Source organism: Corythoichthys intestinalis, chromosome 16 (assembly GCF_030265065.1).
Source record: "Corythoichthys intestinalis isolate RoL2023-P3 chromosome 16, ASM3026506v1, whole genome shotgun sequence".
Classification (NCBI taxonomy): domain Eukaryota; kingdom Metazoa; phylum Chordata; class Actinopteri; order Syngnathiformes; family Syngnathidae; genus Corythoichthys; species Corythoichthys intestinalis.
In genome coordinates this window covers 38,555,251-38,575,722 of record NC_080410.1, presented here as the reverse complement: position 1 = coordinate 38,575,722, position 20,472 = coordinate 38,555,251, and the positions used below count along the sequence as shown (strand labels likewise).

At 39.0% G+C, this 20,472-nt stretch overlaps 1 protein-coding gene across 3 annotated transcripts; it reads left to right on the top strand.

The window, feature by feature from the left end:
- On the top strand, positions 1-17,030 carry zfand2a (zinc finger, AN1-type domain 2A). Of its 3 annotated transcripts, none has more exons than XM_057817874.1 (10): positions 1-166; positions 797-864; positions 945-1,039; positions 4,496-4,627; positions 10,336-10,487; positions 10,559-10,675; positions 16,045-16,120; positions 16,187-16,263; positions 16,444-16,528; positions 16,693-17,030. In XM_057817874.1, the coding sequence occupies exons 2-10, from the start codon at positions 810-812 to the stop codon at positions 16,729-16,731; spliced, it is 828 nt and encodes a 275-aa protein (XP_057673857.1). In that variant the 5' UTR covers positions 1-166; positions 797-809; the 3' UTR covers positions 16,732-17,030. The 3 variants fall into 3 exon arrangements, with proteins under 3 accessions (XP_057673857.1, XP_057673859.1, XP_057673858.1); XM_057817876.1 differs by having other exon boundaries at positions 16,444-16,573; XM_057817875.1 differs by having other exon boundaries at positions 2-166; positions 16,444-16,569.
- Positions 17,031-20,472: the final 3,442 nt, after the last annotated feature.

The following is a 20,472-nucleotide window of genomic DNA, read 5'->3' as shown; positions in this document are numbered from 1 at the left end:
TTCACAGACACCTCAAATGCCCACACTTGAACGCCTGAATGATAAGTTGTTTAGCCAACAGAAGGACTACGAGCGTCACCCTGCGCGGATTTAACACGAATAAGGCTTGAAATTTACTATTTGTACTTAATTATACGCCTGTAAGACTGCAACGAGTTTGGAACTGGTGAGTCAATGCCTCACTTCTCCCACTACTGTCGTGTTCGTTCTCATTTCGCCAAATATTCGCCGTACAAATCTTAAATATGATAAATTCCTTGCTAATTAACCATCCGCCTTGCCGTATTTTGCGTGAAGTACTGTTATGTAATTTTAGTAGTCTTCTAAATATTGCTGTTAGCCACTTGCTAACTGCTAGCCTGGAAGAGTTGGTGAAATACGGCAGTCGTATTAACATCATCGTATTATCCCAAATGACTCCCGAGTCATTCCGGAATAGCTTTAGTCGATATTAGTTATGTAACTTCACCCAGTAGCTAATCTTTGGTCGTAGCATAGCCTGGCTAGCGATTTTTCTGCTGGCAAAATTGACATATTTGAGGAATGTGCTCTCTCCATGGCGGAAATATTATCGTATATTATGGTCGACTTGGTGAATAATTCTCTTGTCTTTAAGGTTGTAATTGATAACTTAATAATGTGTGTTTATTTAGCCATGTAACCATGACTTGGCATAAAGGTAGCTATTGCTACGAGCTAGACCGCAACATCCGGTAGAGTCGCACTGTTTACATCGTCATCACGGCTCCAGTTTTCATTTCCATCACTCACAAGATAATGTAATTTCTTTCTTTAGTTGAGCCTATGCCATGGAATTTCCAGATCTTGGAGAACATTGTTCAGAGAAGACCTGCAAGCGTTTAGGTAGGTGAACACTGCTGGAAAGATGGATGAATGTTTCTTGATTTCATCATGAAAATTAACAACCTGCTTTTCCTCTCCAGACTTCCTTCCCATGAAATGTGACGCCTGTCAAGAAATATTTTGCAAGGACCATGTCACTTACGCGCACCACAAATGCACCTCGTCTTACAAAAAGGTCAGCCAGTGTTGTGTCGATCACGGTTGTCACATTAGCAGTGGCGCCACCAGGGTGTGGCCAGGGGTGGCCGTGGTTTGCCACCCCACTGGCCACCCCGCTTGCCAGTATATCGTTAGATTGTTGTAGCATCAGTTATGGATTTCATCCCAAATGAATGCATTTATTTTGATTTGTTAAATGTAGGGCTGTCAAATTTATCGCGTTAACGGGCAGTAATTAATTTTTTTAAATTAATCACGTGAAAATATCGCAATTAACGCATTAGCGGTACGACTCATTCACGCATTGCCGCAAACAGCCTACAATGGGGCCATTTTACTTATATACAGAGATAAAGCACAGTGTCAAGTAGAGCTGGGAATCTTTGGGCACCTAACGATTCGATTACGATTACGATTCAGAGGCTCCGATTCGATTATAAAACCATTATTAATGCACCCCCCTCGTTTAAAAATTTTTTTTTTTTTTATAAATGTTTTGTACATTAGTTCCAAAATTTTTCAAAAATACTCTCAGGCTAAACCAAACTACTATTTCAGTATCAAGTTAACATGGCTTTAAACTACATTCAATTAATTTAATGTTGTGAATCAACCGTTAAAGTTGTTAAAATTGCTCCCGTTATTCCATAATTTCCCTTTTGTCTACTTTCGACGTGTGAAAGTTTTAAAACTATTTTAAAGATAGATTCAAGTCAATATTTTACCGATTTAGGAGTATTTTAGATAAAAAGGTAATTAGGTTTGCTAAGAAGGTTCGCTACAACAGCCTTGCAGGGAAGTGTACTGCTTTAAGATGGCGGCCGTTTACTAACGCCCGCATCTAGCTTTTTGTAGATGTGCTGCTAACGCTACCGAATCTATATTGCATCTAGTCCTATATAAATGATATCTACCGTAACATTATGTGGAAGTACTTTGTAGCAGCTTTTCGGCAGCAGTCAGGTATGTGTTTTTATCTCGTGGCATGAGTTGAGCTAGAGCCGTGAGTTGAGCATTGGCATTACCCGAGGGGCCGGGTAATGAGAAGCATGATGTTTAGCTACTCTCGCTCCGCTCCTCATTGACCGCGCGGCGCACTGAGTGTGTTGTACTTCCGCTTTACTTGGCATATTTCAATAATCGGAATTTGGATGTTTGTGAATCGTTCTCGAATCTTCCACGGCCGAATCGCGAATAATCAAAGAATCGGAAATTTTGCACACCTCTAGTGTCAAGCATTCATTGGGGCCGTGCTTTTAATTGGCAAAAGCTTTGTCATCTCTCCCACAGCAACTATAAATATTGTGGGAAGCGACGTGGGGAAGAATGACAGGAGTTGATCTTTTTCTTAAAGGGTATGACAACACCTGGGGAAATGCTAATATTCCATCATTTATCCATCAACGCATGCCTTTTGAATTCATATCATGCCACTTCGTGTAATTACACACATCGCAACACCAAGAAAATGATAGAAATTAGGTCGATTGTCAAGCTAAAAGGACCCGCCCCCGAGATGCCGGAAATCTAGCATATTGTGTGTGTGACGTCACTATAGGGAAACAACCGGCTCAGTGCTTAGTACTGAATGGCGGCGATGATGGCGGACAATTTTGTTTCTATTTGCAGCGACGAATCCGACGTAACAAACATTCTTCTAATGGTGACGAGGAGAGTTATGAACCTTTCTTTGGTGTTTTTGGTCATCAATTTGAGCCCAAACGAAAGCCAATGCAGCCTAATGAAAGGATCATTGAGAGGAGCAATCACACTGATGAAATACCGGCGGCAACAGAATCACCGAATGGTTTGTTTTGCATTTCTTTTTGTGAAGCTGACACACCGTGACCGCAAAATAAAGTAATGTATAGAATAATTGTCATTTAATATGCTATCATCGGTTTCGCTCTGCCAACCGACACAAATATGAATGGGATTAGAGGATTTGTTCTATATATTTTACGAGCGATAATTTATACATGTGTCCAGTCCTATATCCAATGCGTGATAGGTTTTTTATTATAAAAGAGTACTCACTCTGGCCATTTCCCTCCTTTGCTTTGCCTGGGGTGGTGAGGTGGTCTCACCAGAGCCAGTCATCGTCCTCTTTCACCGGGCACCGCATCTGCTTTCAGCAGCAATTTCTTGGCAAAACCTGATTTCATTTGCCCATAGTTCGTATAGCTTTCAGGTGTAAAATGCACACCACACAAAACCGTGCTGGAGGCTGGGTCTGCAAAATTAGCCCTCTTAGCACTGACGAACTTTACTCATTGTCTGCGTAGTCCAGCTCTTTTTCTCATGTTCGGGAACTCATGGGTACTACATTGCGACAAATGGCTATTTGTAAACCACATAGCGTGACAGGTTTGAACCATCTTAGCGATTTTTTTGAGAAAACACGAACGCAACTCTCTCGTCGATAAACAACGATGGCACCTGCCTCGACCTTTTGTTTCCTTGTTATGTTAACTGGCGGAGGCCCCATTCGGCTGTTTTCTGAACACTTTTGGAAATGTTTTTTTCATTTTCGATCTATTTTCGATAATTGCTCATTATTGTGATTGATTTTTTTGTTAACTTTATCAAAATTTGTTATCTTGGCACATAACGGTTCTATTGATGTCTCACACCCCCTTTGCGTTTTCATACCCTTTAACACCCTGTAGTGTACCCAACGCAGAGAAGACATCGCATTTGCAGCCACCACACACATTCATGGTTGCACCACTTCCCATCATGCATTTGGGCAGAACAGTTAAGTTGCTACAGTATCATTTACTGAAAGCTCAACAAATACACTAGATGGCAATATTTAGTCACAATATACAAACTCAAATTTATCCTTTAAGAATTACAAGTCTTTCTATCCGTGGATCCCTTTCACAGAAAGAATGTTAATAATGTTAACGCCATCTTGTGGATTTATTGTTATAATAAACAAATACAGTACTTATGTACAGTCCGTTGAATGTATATATCCGTCTGATCTTTCCATTCCAACAATAATTTACAGAAAAATATGGCTTATTTTAGAGATGGTTTGAATTGCAATTAATTACGGTTAATTAATTTCTAAGCTGTGATGAACTCAATTAAAAATGTTAATCGTTTGACATGCCTAGTTAAATGTACACCTAATGCCTAATATATAACACAATAAAACAGAATTGTTGTGGAACTCAAAATGTTGACTGGACAGTTATGGACTATGCACATTAAATCATTATTAACATGAAATATTACACAATACACCAAAGTATATCAGTAGCCGTGTCTGTAAGTCTTTCTAATAGTTTTCCCCTGACCTTTTTACTGCAATAATATAATGAAAACCTGAAATTATGGCTTTTATTTTTGGCCACCCCAAGATTTTAAGTGGCCCCATCTGGCCACCCCTATGAAAAATTTCTGGAGGCGCCACTGCACATTAGACAACGCCCAATTCCAATTTGTTATTTCTTTTTCACAGGATGTCCAGGTCCCCGTGTGCCCATTGTGCAACATCCCCATTCCTATCAAGAGAGGAGAGACGCCCGATATTAAAGTCGGGGAGCACATCGATCGGGATTGCAAATCGGATCCCGCACAACGGAAAAGGAAGGTTAGTGCAAAAATCAGTTTTTTAATGCAGATTTTGGAAACTTCAGCCCTTTTAACATGTTATATTTAAAAAATAACGTGTTTCTAAAGTTGCCTTGTCATTTAATAATGTCAATGTAGTTGATCAATCAATCACCGGGGTTTCCCCTACCCATAAAAGATTGTGGCGATCCTCCACGCCTTGCAAATGATTTTTTTTTTTTTTAAAGATGCATTAGAATTAATAATTTAACAATATGTCTAAAAGAATATATCTCATTATTTGCGCACTATTTGCCAGAAGTCGTCTGAAATAGCATGTCAAATACAAATTGTTCTTTTACATGCTTTATTTTGAAAAGCACATCGGTTCTCCTGTTGTAAGCGTGAGTTTGACTATGTTGACGAGGAGTCGGGAGAAAATCCACAGAAAGGTATTTCAAGGTAATGAAAGTAATTCTGGTTTAAACCTGTGAAAACGACCTTAATCTTGACATTATGTTTTAGGTTCTTTTTGGCATGTGTTTTACCCGAATCGTCATGTCCTATAGACCCCGATCACCAACGTCACACAATCACGTGATCGCTGTATTGTGCCGCCATATTGTCCGTCATTGTGTGTCTGTATTGTCAATGATCGTAGTTTCTAAAGGTGGATTCACTTACAAATTATGAAAGCCCCGGTCCTTTCAGACGCTGTAAACTCATTGGATGAGTTGCATAAAAGCCGTTATTTGGAAAAGCTTCGGTCGATCCAGTTGCCAGATCCATATTTGATGCCCAAACCGATGTTTCCTCCTGTCCGGTCCCGTCCCGTGCGTCAGAGCTCGTCCTGAGACCACAAAATTTCCAATCATACTCCAGTTTATGTCACGATGAGGAGTCGGGTACCCAAAATTGGCACCGGCCAAAATATAAACCGACATTTGGTCAGCTGAGCGTCACCGTTGTCACGATTGTAAAATGAAACTTGATCGACAACGGGCCGGTGTGTGCCAAAAAATGGCTGCCCCGCGTGAAATGTCCCCCCTGACGGGAGCGCTTATATATAACGCTTTATTGACGTGAAAACATCAAATGTTTTCATGGACGCAGTACAGTAATGGATTTACGACTGTAAGATCAATTTTAAATAATTAAATTACACAAAATATTAGTACTGTATTTTAGTAACAAATCGTGGACTGGGCCACATAACCATCTTTGAACAGAAATGTATTACCGTAATTTCCCGAATATAACGCACATTTTTTTCCCCCAAAATTAACTTGTAAAATCATGGTGCGCATTAATAACGGGTACATGGATGGAGACCGATATATACACACACACACACACACACATATATATATATATATATATATATATATATATATATATATATATATATATACACAAACAGATTTTTTAAAATTGACACAGCCACGTTGTGTTGAAGAAACGTATGCGGCGACCCGTTGCCGACCATTGCGGTACGTGACGTCACCATTTTGTTTCGGTAATACCTCACTCTAATCGGCCGAATGATTTCGTCTGTTAAATTCTGCTTTTTTCACTCTTCATAAAGCACGGAATTTAGTTTCTTAAAATCATTTGAGTCAACGTTTATCGCAGCTCGGCAACTCGGACCATAACAAACGTAACAACACACTTCCTGTGTGTGTCCGTCAACTATATCTGTCCGTCGGAAAACTCAAACCCAAATAACAATAGTTCCTATTGTAACTGTCGTGTTGACAGTGATGAGCTCTCACGGATTTCCGACTTAAACGTTCTCACTTTCATTTTACCGTATCAATCCATGGAAGAAACATTTATTTATCATGATGAAACGAGCAAGTTATACAGCAGCCTTTAAAAGAAAAGTCACATCTGTTTTGTTTTCTCCTGGATTCTGCTAAGTTGGAGAAGTTGTCAAATCATATTATTACCGTAAATATTGTCAGTTTATGTTAATTTTTTGAACTACCAATGCTACACTGCTTGTGCTGTGTTTCACCAGTCAGTGAAATGACATTTCTGTATCTGTACACGAGCTGTTTTCTTGTATTCGTCTATTTATTGGTGCTAAGATTAGGGTGCGCATTATAAACGGGTACAATAATTTTCCCTAGATTTTACAAGTAAATTTGGGGTGCGCATTATACACGGATGCACCTTGTATTCGGGAAATTACGGTAGTCTACAGGTTTTCACGACCATATCCCAATGACAATCACACAGGTATGGCATTTATTAGTTCAAGCACAGTAAAATAATACATATTCACGGTACAAGAAAGTCGTTTCCGTGTGGGCGCTCCCGTCAGGGGGACATTTCACGCAGGGCGGCTATTTTTCGGCACAACACCTGTTGTTGCTCTCACCTTCTTGCTGTGCGGCCGTGGCGACGAGCTTCGTAGTCTGATGATGTCTGCGATCGCGTTGGCATCATATTGATGTTTTCGCCACTGTCTGACAACTGTCGACACAAACGCATCATGGACCGAGATAAACAAACCGTGTTGCTTTAGAGATTTGCCCTTTTAACAATGGGCACACAGCAACTACTAAAATGACGACGAAGCATTAGTATAAATACGTCTTGATTAAAATTTGATGTAGATGAGGCAAAATATTAAGGATTTCCTTATTTGTTAAACAGATTCTGAAGCACAAGATGCTTTCAATATTGTTGATTCTAACGGAGGCGGCAACGCGCTTTGTGAAGTACATGGCTGCTTATTCAGCTACATTAGCCCTACGTAATAATACGATTTTCATTCTCATACTATTAATTTGACAGTCAGTCTCGTAGTTGTTGTTTGCCTTTTTTTCTCTTGCCTCATCTTCATCAAATTATTATCCATGAAAGATTTATGCCAATGCTTCGTCGTAGTTCCCAGCCAAGGTACATGTACAGTGTATCACAAAAATGAGTACACCCCACGAATTTCTGCAGATATTTAAGTACCGTATTTTTCGGACTGTAAGTCGCACCAGCCATAAAATGTCCAATGAAGAGGAAAAAAATCATAACTCGCATTTTTGTTGGAATAAAATGATAAAATCCAACACATAGAACAGATACCGTAATTTCCCGAATATAAGGCGCACCCATTTATAATGCGCACCCCAAATTTACTTGTAAAATCTAGGGGAAATTATTGTACCCGTTTATAACGCGCACCCTAATTTTAATATCAATAAATAGAAGAATACAAGAAAACAGAGCTCGTGTACAGATACAGAAATGTCATTTTACTGACTGGTGAAACACAGCACAAGCATAGCATATTGGTAGTTCAAAACATTACCATAAGCTGACAATATTTACGGTAATAGTATGATTTGACAACTTCTCCAATTTACCAGAATCTGGAGAAAACAAAACAGATGTGACTTTTGTTTTAAAGGCTAATGTATAACTTGCTCGTTTCATCATGATGAATAAATGTTTCTTCCATGGATTGATACGGTAAAATGAAAGTGAGAACGCAAGACGGAAATCCGAGAGAGCTCATCGCTGTCAACACTCTGACATATTGGTATTCTATGTTATGTTGTTCTATGTTGTGGCACTGGATACTGCTGTATTGTCATATCTATGTTGTGATTGTCTGTGAGCCAGAGGCCCGCTGAGGCTAGACAAAAGAGCGCCACATTATAGCCGGACTGTCGGTATTTAAGTTCATTGAAAGCAAGAAACAAAACGTTGAACAGGCACTCAAAGTATTTTTTTTTTTCAAGACAAGATAAAACACACAACAGTAACAATAGGAACTATTGTTATTTGGGTTTGAGTTTCTCGAGGGACAGATATAGTTTACGGACACACGCAGAAAGCCTGTATTATTACGTTTGTTATGATCCGAGTTGCGGAGCTGCAATAAACTTTGACTCAAATTAGTTCAAGAAACTAAATTCTGTGCTTTATGAAGAGTGAAAAAAGCAGAATTTAACACAGACGAAATCATTCGGCCGATCAGAGTGAAGTATTACCGAAACAAAACGGTGACGTCACGTTCCGTAATGGTCGGCAACGGATCGCCGCATACGTATCTTCAACACAACGTGGCCCTGTCAATAAAAAAAATCGGTTTATATATGTATATATATATATATATTTCTGTCTCCATCCATGTACCCGTTTATAATGTGCACCATGAATTTACAAGTTGATTTTGGGGGGAAAAAAGTGCGCGTTATATTCGGGATATAACGGTGTGTCATCTTGAAAGGCAGTTTACAATAAAAGTACAATAGAGAACAACATGCCGAATAAGTGTACAGTATGATAATGATACAGTATAATAATGTTACACGATGCATGAGCAACGAAATTCATGCTCACAGCACTCCTGTAACGGGTCACATGACATTTTGGAGGGAAAATGACAAGCAGTACTCAATTTGGACATTTAGGGATGTACGTTTTTTCATAGAGGTGTACTCACTTTTGTTGCCAGGGTTTTAGACGTTAATGGCTATATTTTATTTTGAGGGGAAAATAAATGAACTCTAATATAAAAGCTGCACACAGACTATTTTTCATTGTGTCAAAGTGTCATTTTGTCAGTTTGTTGTCCCATGAAAAGATATACTTAAATATCTGCAGAAATGCGAGGGGTTTACTCACTTTTGTGGTCCACTGTACGTAAAGTGCGTAGGTGTTTACAGCTACATTAACCTTACTAGGCATGTGCCGGTATGAGATTCTGACGGTATGATAACCTTGAGCAAAAATATCACGGTATTGCAATTACAGCTCTAAAATGTTTTGTTTTGAGATTTCTGGGTTACCAAAAAAAACTTTTACATTGAACATGATTTTTATTTATTTACTGTATTTATTTTTAAAAACAACTTATTTGCAAATTGGAATATAAGTATAATTTTAAGGTAAATAAATAAATAAAGATTCTAAATAAAATTTAATTGGCATGCTAATTAGCCACATTATCTGCCTCGTTAACAAGCTAACATTACAGTATGTTTTACCACTGCTAGACACAACTCACACGCCGGAGTTAACTCTCGTAGATAGTGGGAAACATTCATGACAGCGTTTACCAACCTTTAATTTTGTATAATGCGAAATCATATTGGAGATATTGGCCTCTCTGGTAGCCACCCCCCGCAAACATGTTTTTCATGTCGGTTGGCCCACGTAAGCCGCAGCTGTCCTTAACTTTCCTGTACCCGAAGTATTCCCATACCAGCGACTTCTTTTTCTTCAAGAGGGGAAAAGTTGAGGTGTTTCATGTCCTCCGGCCAACGTTCAGCACAGCTCACTCACTGACACTGAGCAACAACTTGAGCGGGAGGGGTGAGCCCTGCATTTTTGGGACATAAAAAATAGACATTTATTTATTTTCTATTTGGCCCCATTACTCCATCCTAAATGTAGACCATCAAGCTTCGAAATTTTCAAATAGATCTTTGTTCTGGTTCTCCTTGGAAAAAAAAAAAATGTTAAAAAAATTCTCATTAGTCATGATATGAAGCAATTTTGCCGCGGCACAACATGTGGGACAGTCGGCCTTCGATGCAGCCCACCACCATCACAGCTTCAAAAAATCCCAGGGGAAACCCTGATCATAATTGTAAAGAAGCTAAGAAATACAGCTGGAAGAAATGTAACCCTAGCAAATACCCAAATTAATAAATTAAGTTGCCAACTGAAAATCCTTTTACAATTTACAAAACCTGTTGTATTTCTATCTTAAAAAGACAATCTTTCTTCTTCCAGATTTTCACCAACAAGTGTTCCAAAGGAGGTTGTAAGCAGAAGGAAATGATGCGTGTGACATGTGACCAGTGTCATTTAAATTACTGTCTTAAACACCGACACCCACTCGACCATGATTGTAAGACTGACGGCAAACCTCTGTCCCAGGCTGGGTAGGTCTTTGTCTAATTATGCTTTACTAAAATGCAGCTCGTCTAATTACTTGTTGCATTTTTGTTCTTAGACATGCTGCTTTAATGCGGGCTCAGAGCTCTTCCTCTACCTCTGCCTCATCCTCTTCAGGACACGCCAGATCAGTTTCTAATGGTGGCAGTTCAACCAGCAGAGGTCACAATAGCAAGTAAGAAAGATTATAAATATTATAGAAAATAACCTTTCCCCAATTGATGTATTGTATGATAACGGATGTAGGTTATTACTTGGGATGTCCCTGATCTGATCGGAAATCAGGCCTGATCATGATATTTTCAGAAAAAACATCGGTTTTTTAGCTTTTTTTTTTTTGAGTACAGGTAGTCCCCGGGTTACAAACGAGTTCCGTTCCTACGCCCAAATTTCCGCGTTAATTGGAATTACCCCTTTAAGTAAATCTCAAAATAACTACCGTAATTTCCCGAATATAAGGCGCACCCGTGTATAATGCGCACCCCAAATTTACTTGTAAAATCTAGGGGAAATTATTGTACCCGTTTATAACGCGCGCCCTAACTTTAGCACTAATAAATAGAAGAATAAAAGAAAACAGAGTTCGTGTTCAGATACAGAAATGTCATTTTACTGACTGGGGAAACACAGCACAAGCATAGCACATTGGTAGTTCAAAACATTACCATAGCATAAACTGACAATATTTACGGTAATGATATGATTTGACAACTTCTCCAACATACCAGAGTCTAGGAGAAAACAAAACAGATGTTACTTTTCTTTTAAAGGCTGCTGTATAACTTGCTCATTTCATCATGATGAATAAATGTTTCTTCCATGGATTGATAAGGTAAAATGAAAGTGAGAACGTTTAAGTCGGAAATCCGTGAGAGCTCATTGCTGTCAACACGACAGTAACAATAGGAACTATTGTTATTTGGGTTTGAGTTTCCCGAGGGACAGATATAGTTGACGGACACACACAGGAAGTCTGTTACGTTTGTTATGGTATGAGTTGCGGAGCTGCAATAAACGTTGACTCAAATGAGTTCAAGAAACTAAATTCTGTGCTTTATGAAGAGTGGAAAAAAGCAGAATTTAACACAGACGAAATCATTCGGCCGATCAGTGAAGTATTACCGAAACATAATGTTGACGTCACGTACCGTAATGGTCGGCAACGGGTCGCCGCATACGTTTCTTCAACACAACGTGGCCGTGTCAATAAAAAAAAAAAATCTGTCTATATATGTATATATATGTAAAATATATATATTTCTGTCTCCATCCATGTACCCGTTTACATAATGCCCACCATGATTTTACAAGTTGATTTTGGGGGGGAAAAGTGCGCGTTATATTCGGGAAATTACGGTATCCAAAAATTCCCGAAGTACGGTGGTACCAGAGGTTGCGCTAGACATTTTCGTTGTCTGTCATTTTGACTGACAGTGTCATAAAAATCCGGTCATAGTCTATTTTTACCCGTCACTTAAATTTTTAAAATGATAATGATGACATATTCAATAGGATTTAGTTTTCATTCATTTTTAATTAATATTGTAACGCTTGCTTGGCGGCGAAAAATTAGACACGGAGGTCGTGGTATTTTTCTCCCTTTTTACTCTGCTTACCGCCAACAACTCCGCCCCCAAAGAAAAGGAGGCAACTACATAGACCCCAATCACCAACGTCACACAATGATCTTAATTGTGGTTGTCAGCCCAAAATCTTCTAAATATATATTAAATGCATCTTACCAGATATAAAAAGACTACTACATAGTCTGTGGTAGGCCTGAACGATATTGGAAAAAACTATTGTCGCGATTTTTTTTAGGTTTGCAATATATTGCGATATTATATTGCAATATTAAAAAAAAAAAGATCTATCTTTTTTAAAGAAATTTTCACTAAATGACTTGAATAGCTGTTTGGAAATACTTTACATAACACACCGTGACCACAGTGTATTCATATAATACCGTTTAATTTGTTAATGATGAAGATTTCTGTATGAAGGTATCCAGAAGTCATGTCTGCACAAAATAGATCATTTATTGAATACAATATTTTACACTTCAACAGCAGCAAATACATTAAATGATAAATAAAAGAGCAGGTGCATTAGTCCCCTTAGTTTTTGACAAAATATAACAAATAAAAACTTCTGTAAAATAACAACAAAGTTGTCAACATATTTGAACAAAAATATTAAATATGACAAATAAAAGAGTTGTTCACAAACTATAACAATAAATAAAAACCTCAGTAAAACAACAGTTGTCAACATATTTGAACAAAAATATTAAATATGACAAAAGAGTTCACAAACTATAACAATACATAAAAACCTCAGTTAAACAACAAAGTTGTCAACATATTTGAACTTAAATATTAAATCTGACTAATAAAAGTGCAAGTGCATTAGTCCCCTGAGTTGTTTACACAAAATATAACAATATAAAACTGCAAAACGGCAACAAAGTTGTAAAAATATTTCAACAAAAATATTAAGTATCAAAACTTTATGTGCAGCTGTACTATATATAGTTATTTGAAAAATACGGTTTACAATAAATTTAAATATAAAAGAAACAAACTCAATTGAACTTGTAAATAATTGAACTGAATAACTGCAAATAACTGTGATGAATAACAGAACCATTTTAACTCCCAAATTTCCTGCCTTCCTGATAGCTGTCACATTAAAAGAAGAAAAGACATTCCTTCAGCTGTGTTATGTATTTGACTGCATATCGTCCACCTTCCTTGCTCAGCAATTCTCAACTGGGTCTCATAGGTTTTTGGCCAAGACTATTAGTTTATCCACTATAGCAGGCTTGAGACAATAACGTTGGCACGTAACAATGTTCCCACCTGTGCTAAAAAGCCTCTGATGGGGAGCTCGTAGCAGGAATGCATAGATACCTGCGTTTTAAATGGTCCCACATGTTTGACAGATTACTTCTTGTTGAGGCAACCATGGCGAGGCACTGTCGACAGGGCTGTTTTTTGTCCCTTATAGTCTTGTTCTTGCCAAAATACTTCCAAAACTCCTTTTGGATACAGTCTTCCTTGCTCCTCCAACGTGTTGATTGCTTGCTTTCACTTTGAGAACGGGCCCTCCTCCCTCCGCTCTGCTGTTCGGCCCCTCCTCCCTCCACTCCGCTGTTGCAGGGGGAGGGGGAGGAGCCGATGACTTGCTGGAGAGAAAGAGAAGCTGTGCGCTTTTTTTTCCCTCTCCTTCCTCAAAACAAACGTTTGTGGATTAAAAAAAATGAAATTAAAAAACTATCGCACGTCCTTGCGATGGGACTATTGCACATGCGCACATCGCGATGGCGATGTTTAAACGATATATCGTTCAGGCCTAGTCTGTGGTGATTGTTTGGTGCCCAGATTTCTTGTCGAATTACAGCAGTCCATCTCGCTCTCATCTTCGCGTCTCTCAGAATACGGTAGAACTTCAAGTCTCTCCGTCTATCTTCTCTGTTACAGCAACCAACCGCCACACACGCCTTCACCATTTTGATTATTAATATTAACGAGCAGAAAAACACGCCGTAATAGGAGGCATGTACGTAGCGGTAATGTATAAACATGACGGGCTGACACACAATATGGCGGCTCCGGTCATGGGGGCGGAGTTGTGACGTCATGTGATCGGGGTCTATACACAGGCGGCAATCTTGTCCATCAATTGGATGACGCGCTGGCACACCAGGTGCACCAATAAGAACCTCGCGTTGATGTGTCAATCACGGTGCCGCCGCCAGACCCCGGTTACACTACAATATTCTGACAGAATAGCCAACGACGTCATGCATTAAGAGAGACAATGGCTAATTAATATGCTAACTCGCCACCCTGTGGTCTGGGGTGTGAATTGCAACCTGTCAAAATGACTGACGGACTTCAGTTTTTTCCGTCACCGTTTTAAAAAACCGGTCAACGACGGAAAATTTCCGGTTAACGCGACCCCTGGGTAGTACCACTACATAAGAAGTTAATTGGTTCGGGGACCTTGTTTGTAAGTTGAAATGGTGGTATGTCGAGCAGGATTTTCCCATAAGAATACATTATTATCCATTAATTCGTTCAACAGCCTGAAAACCTACACTAAATAAATACTGCTGTTATTATTGCAAATAGCACTTACAAAGAGCTAAACAAATACATTATGAATAAAAATCGGAATAATGATTTAATAATTGTAATAATAATACCTCGGGTTCTAATGTGGCAGTTGTATTTTGTGTGGTGTACATGAACGCACCACGGGGCTGACAGAGTGAGAGTTCAGTTCAGATTACTTTCAGTTTTAACGTCCTGTTGTTGTGGCAGCTGGCGTGTTGTGTTACACAAGTTCTGAAATAAATGATTAAAAACCTGACAAAGCTGGCGATATCTTTGGCAATGATTATCAGCTTTACTTATAAAGACTGGCAAACGGAGGTCAGAGGAGTATTGTCAAGCAGCAGTCACGGAAGCGCACCACACGCTCATATTTTCACATTGGTTAGCCTCACTTTTTTTCTTTTTTCACACCTACTTTAACATTCTTGGAACCCATGTTGATTTCTCTCACAAGAAAATCTGCCGTGTGTTCAACTTGCGGGAAAACGATGAAATTGCGACGCTGTCATAAATCGTTGTATTTTGAGCATTTCGTCAGATGTAGAAACAAATGGCGAGTCAAATTTTACTTCGGATGTCAAAAAGATTTTGTGTCGAAGCGATCGTATGTCGAGGTACAATGTATTGTTTTTTGTTTATTGATGGAGGATACACTGCCCCTCTTGTGGCAGCATTGGGTCTGGATGGACGGTCACCTTGTATGACTGAGAAGCCGACTCTGATGTCTGACATGGATAAAGGATTGCTGCGCTTTGGTTTGGCACACATAACGCTGTAAGTTGTTTCAGCTAATAAGCATTTGTAATTAAGTGTACAGCTGCAGTCTGTGGAGTTAAATGTGAGCAATTTGCTATGAGAATTGTAAATATGTTAGCATTCGTAGCATTTAGGATAGTGGACTTTTGTTAGTCAAGTTAGGCTAATTTAATCTACTAAATTTACATATTGATCAGACTAGATGGACGTTTGAACACCAATTGTTTTGTGTTGTTTTATTATTAAAATGAATGTCGTTTTGAACATTAGTGAACAAATGTGTGTTACAGCTTAACAAATTGTCAAAAGTGAAGGAAGTAAAAAGCTTCAAAAAGAACAATTAACTTGTTTGCTGTCAGTAAAGCTGAACAACTTCACATTTAGTGAGGACAGAACACGTCATATTAATAAAGTAAAAAATAACGTACTGTTTATGCAACAACAACAAAAACGACTGGAGACAAAATGGCGGACGAGACTCAGTCGAAGTCACGTAAGTCGAGTACGTCGTAACTCGGGGACTACCTTTATTAACTCATTGGCTGCCATCGACGGCGATAATCGTCCAACCCATTTTGACTGGAAGTGGGTAGCAGCGATGGTTCCCAGACAAACCCTGCAACACTGTATCCAGTTTACAGTCTCTTTCCTTCTCTTCCTTGCCCAGCTCGAGCCGGCCAATGACAACCTCTGTATCAGCACAAAATGTGGTGCAGCCGTCGGCGTCATTTCAGGCGGGCATGGTACGCAAAAACATTGCACGACTTTCATGTGACAATTCGGCCTTAGTCTAATGCTTCCTCTTTTAGACTGAAGAGCAGGCCTTACAAAGAGCTCTTGAGATGTCTTTGGCCGAGTCGAGACCAGCCTCACAGCCAAACCTGAGGTGAGCTTCACTTATTTAATAACTGATAAAATACCATGGAAATGTTCTCAGATGGACACCAATCGGACAATCAAGCACAAGCCCAGTTCTTAATGAAGAGCCTTTAACATGTGTCATTTTCCCATGTTTCTGAAAGCAGGAAGCATGTTTTAAGAAGGTTTTTTTTGTTTCGTTCTCAAGTCCTCAGGAACAGGAAGATCTGGCGCTGGCTCAGGCCCTGGCTGCCAGTGAAGAAGAATACAGACGCCAGCAGCAGAGACAACAGGTATCGCGTGGAACAGTTAGTCAACACTAGCATTCTTGCATGTAGGTACGCTGCCCAAATGGCACTTTATCATCTTTCCACAGGGTGAAATGGAGATTTTGATTTGCGGCATAAGCATGAAGTGGCAAAAAAATAATTCTCATCATTGTCATTTTATTTTTCAGGGGAGAGAATCCAAACAGTTGAGCTGCAGCCTTTCTTAATGTTGGACCACTGCTACTTTTTTCCACCTCCCTCCCAAGATGTGCTATAACTTTTCTAGAAACCTCATAAGCTGGAATCTGGATATCCAGCATGATTGATTGTCTTTAATATTATTCAAAGAAAGGATCGTAAGTTGCGCCTTCTAAACAGAAAACTACGCACACAGATGCCCAGCAGGTTCTGTCATTTTTACCAATGAGTTGCTGTGTAAATATTTTGTATATGAATATAAATCTCTATATATGCTGATAATAAAACTGTTATCACCGCCTGTGAACAATGAATAAATTGTTTTAAACACGGATCCATGAATTGCTCATTTTGTCCATGCTTGTCCTGCAGATGGCAGTATAGCTTTATACCGTAGATAATACGCTTGCAGGCAAACCACACTCACAAGTACTAGTTTACCGTTCCATACGAGTGTAAAACCTAAAAAGAAAACATTAACTCTTGTGTGCAATTCTTTTGATTGTGTGTATTATTTCTGTGCACTTTAAAAAGTTATTTATCAAATAAAAACAGAATAAGACATTTAGATCAACATTATGTAAACTGGGCCCTAAATGGTGTTCTAAAACTTTCATAGAAGTTTGAGCACCCTTAATTTCAAGATTTTCCTTTATAAACCCTTGGTTGTATGGATCAACAGCTTCAGTCTTTTTATAGTTTTATATCAGTGGCGGATGCTGGTCTTACAATGCGGGGAAGCTCAAACTTTGTCCGCCTGTGAGTGCTTTGTGACGATGGAGGGGCTCAGCGGCACCTGCTGTCTTTAGGGAAAGAAACTAGATTGCCAGAAGTAAAGTCTTCAAACAAGCAGCTACAATTTTTTTAAAAATCACACCAGAAAAAGAAGCTCATTATTTGGCTAGCCATTTTTCAACAAAATAAGTGTCACTAGGGTCTTAAGGATTGGGGATAAACAGGACCTGAACTGTATCTATTCATCTTTGTTGTTTCATTTCTAATTGTGTATCATATTGCCTCTGTAAAGCCCTTTGAGACTTCTGTTGTGATTGAGGGCTATACAAATAAAATTGAATTGAATTGAATTGAACTAGGATGATGATGAAAGTCTCCGGTTCAACTCAGAACAACGGAATGAAAACCGAAAAAATGCCTCCCATTGATATTACTACGACCAGATCACTGATTCATTCATTTCGCTGTCAATCAAAAAGGGATTCAGCCTCAGACAGATCATCCAATCATCATGCAGAGAAGCAGAGCGTCCAGGCCATCTAAACCCTGCCCAATGACCCCCAGAGATGCACAGCGTCCGATGGGGGATGGGGGAGATAAACCTAGCCTTTAGCCAATGACTCGTCTCATTTCGCCGGAGTGGAACAATGCACTCTCAACATTGGCGATGCACAGCGTCCACACTCTTCACTAATTGATGAATGAGTTAGTTCAAATAATTGAGTAATCGGATAAGAAACATTGAAAATCAAAATACCTGAGCTAAGCCTCAAACCGTACAAAAAAGAAATTACTAAGTTTAACAAACAATTGGCTAACTTACATAGCAAAAGTCTGCCAGCTTAAATGCTGAAAAATAAAAAAAATTTTTGGCAATGCTCTTAACAAATGGTTCAAACATATATTCCCACCAAAAACGACTAAATATATCAATAAACCAAATTACAAAGCATTAAAAAAAAACATTAGCTCAAACAAAAACTTAGTTTATGCTGGTCTTAACAGTGAGCAGCTGCATTCGGCCAGGTGAAATGAGTTGTCATATTTACTGTCGCCACTAGAGGGCAGTGTATCCCCCCACATCAATAAAAGTAAATGCAAACACTTTCAAAACCATTACAACCCCACTTTGACTAAACGAATACTCGAAGCAGCAAAATTTAAGTTGAATCTTTTCTAATCAAACTACTCGAGTTAATCGATTAATCGTTGCACCACTACTTTATTGTAAGTTGATCTAGATTACTTTTTTTCTTAAATATTCAAAAGGACACAATGTTACGCAGAGGTGTACTTATATTGATACTTTCATAGACAAATGATACTTTTTACAGTGGCAGCAGAGAGTTTTCCTGGGGGAGTGTAACAGAAAATAATTGAGAAGCAATGAAATGCTTTCTATAGCTTCCAATGAGGGTCTTGATTCTGGTTGAAGCTGTTTTGGACCATTGTTCTATCCGTCCCTGTATTAACTTGACCTCTTTGACTTGACTCTGTAATGTTCATCGTGATGCATTTCAAATACCTGCTTGTTGAGGCAGAAGCTGCACCTGTTCTCTCCCCTTTGTCTCTTTCCATTCCTCAGGCGTGAATGATGGAGCAAACTCCTCTCTGAGTACTTGAAAGCACTGTGATGATGACTGCCCATCTGAAGATGAGCGAAATTCAGGAATGAGTCATCGCGGTAATAGCGGAAATGGTCAACACATTACAATCTAGATTTCAAGTAGTTGTGCGCCATTCCAAAATATGATTACAAATACAGCATTTTACTTCAAGTACTTGGGATAGGCTGATTTTTTTTTTATTCCTGTCTGTTTGTAAAATACAAAAGTCGTCCATTATGGCCTCTGCTGACTGACATCATAACTCTTGGTGTTTTGTAGCCTACAATTAAAGCCATTATACAGTACATGACCAGAGAGGCCATAAGTATATAGCGGCTGTACTGTATTTAAGTCAAGAACACTTGCCACTCATTTACCAATCATAATTATTTGCCACACTCGACTCTAGTATTGAGCCAATGAGTTCCTTTAGGTGCTTTATTCACTTACCCAGTAAAGTAACCATTTTTGGTAACACTTGTATTTGAATGTCAAAATCATGACATGACACCTGTCATGAACACTAGCCACTCATTTAACAATCATAACTATTTGCCACACTTGACTCTAGTATTGAGCCAATGAGTTCCTTTAGGTCAGGCATGTCCAAAGTGCGGCCCGGGGGCCAAATGCGGCCCGTGGTCAAATTTCATCCGACCCCCAGCATCTGTCATAAAATCAATGTCTGGCCCACACACAGACTTAATAAATTGGTCAACACTACTGCTACCAGCATACGTATGAAGTAGCTTACACACTAAATGCTGCTCCTCATTTACCCACTAAAAGGCAGCAGCACTCTAAGGAACATTACACAGTCTGACCCTTCCAATTTTCTAAAATGGCGACAATCAACAAAAAAAAGAAAGCTGACTGCGACGGCCAGCCCTTCAAGGATAGGTGGAAATTGGACTATTTCTTCACTAAAATACGCAACAACTGTGTCTGCCTCATTTGCAAAGAGACAGTCGCTGTTTTTAACACTAGAAGTCCCAGTGAATTCTGGTACTCCTACTAGTCCCAAACAATGGCCGATATGGCCTCTCCCCCGGAAAACCCAGAGGTGGCAAAAATGACCCAAGTGTTTTTGAATTGGCAAGTCGTTGTCGGACAGACAACAGCCGTTCATATGGAAATGCAACCACTAGACATACATTAACTTCAGACACAATGACCACAATCCATACTCCATGCCCCTGATTCAGTCCTTCTAAACTATAGACACAATTCCTGCTTTACCCATCAAATTGCAGTTCTAAAACGCTTTTTTTTTTTTTCTTCTTCATAACAATGTACACATTTGGGCCATTCTTTCTGTCGTTATGTGTGGAGTATAGGAGAAGTGAATTTAAAAATGTGTAAAAAGTGAAACTTGTTGCGAGATAAAATTTGCTTAAATATATTGTTCTACGTAAAGGACGTCAGCCA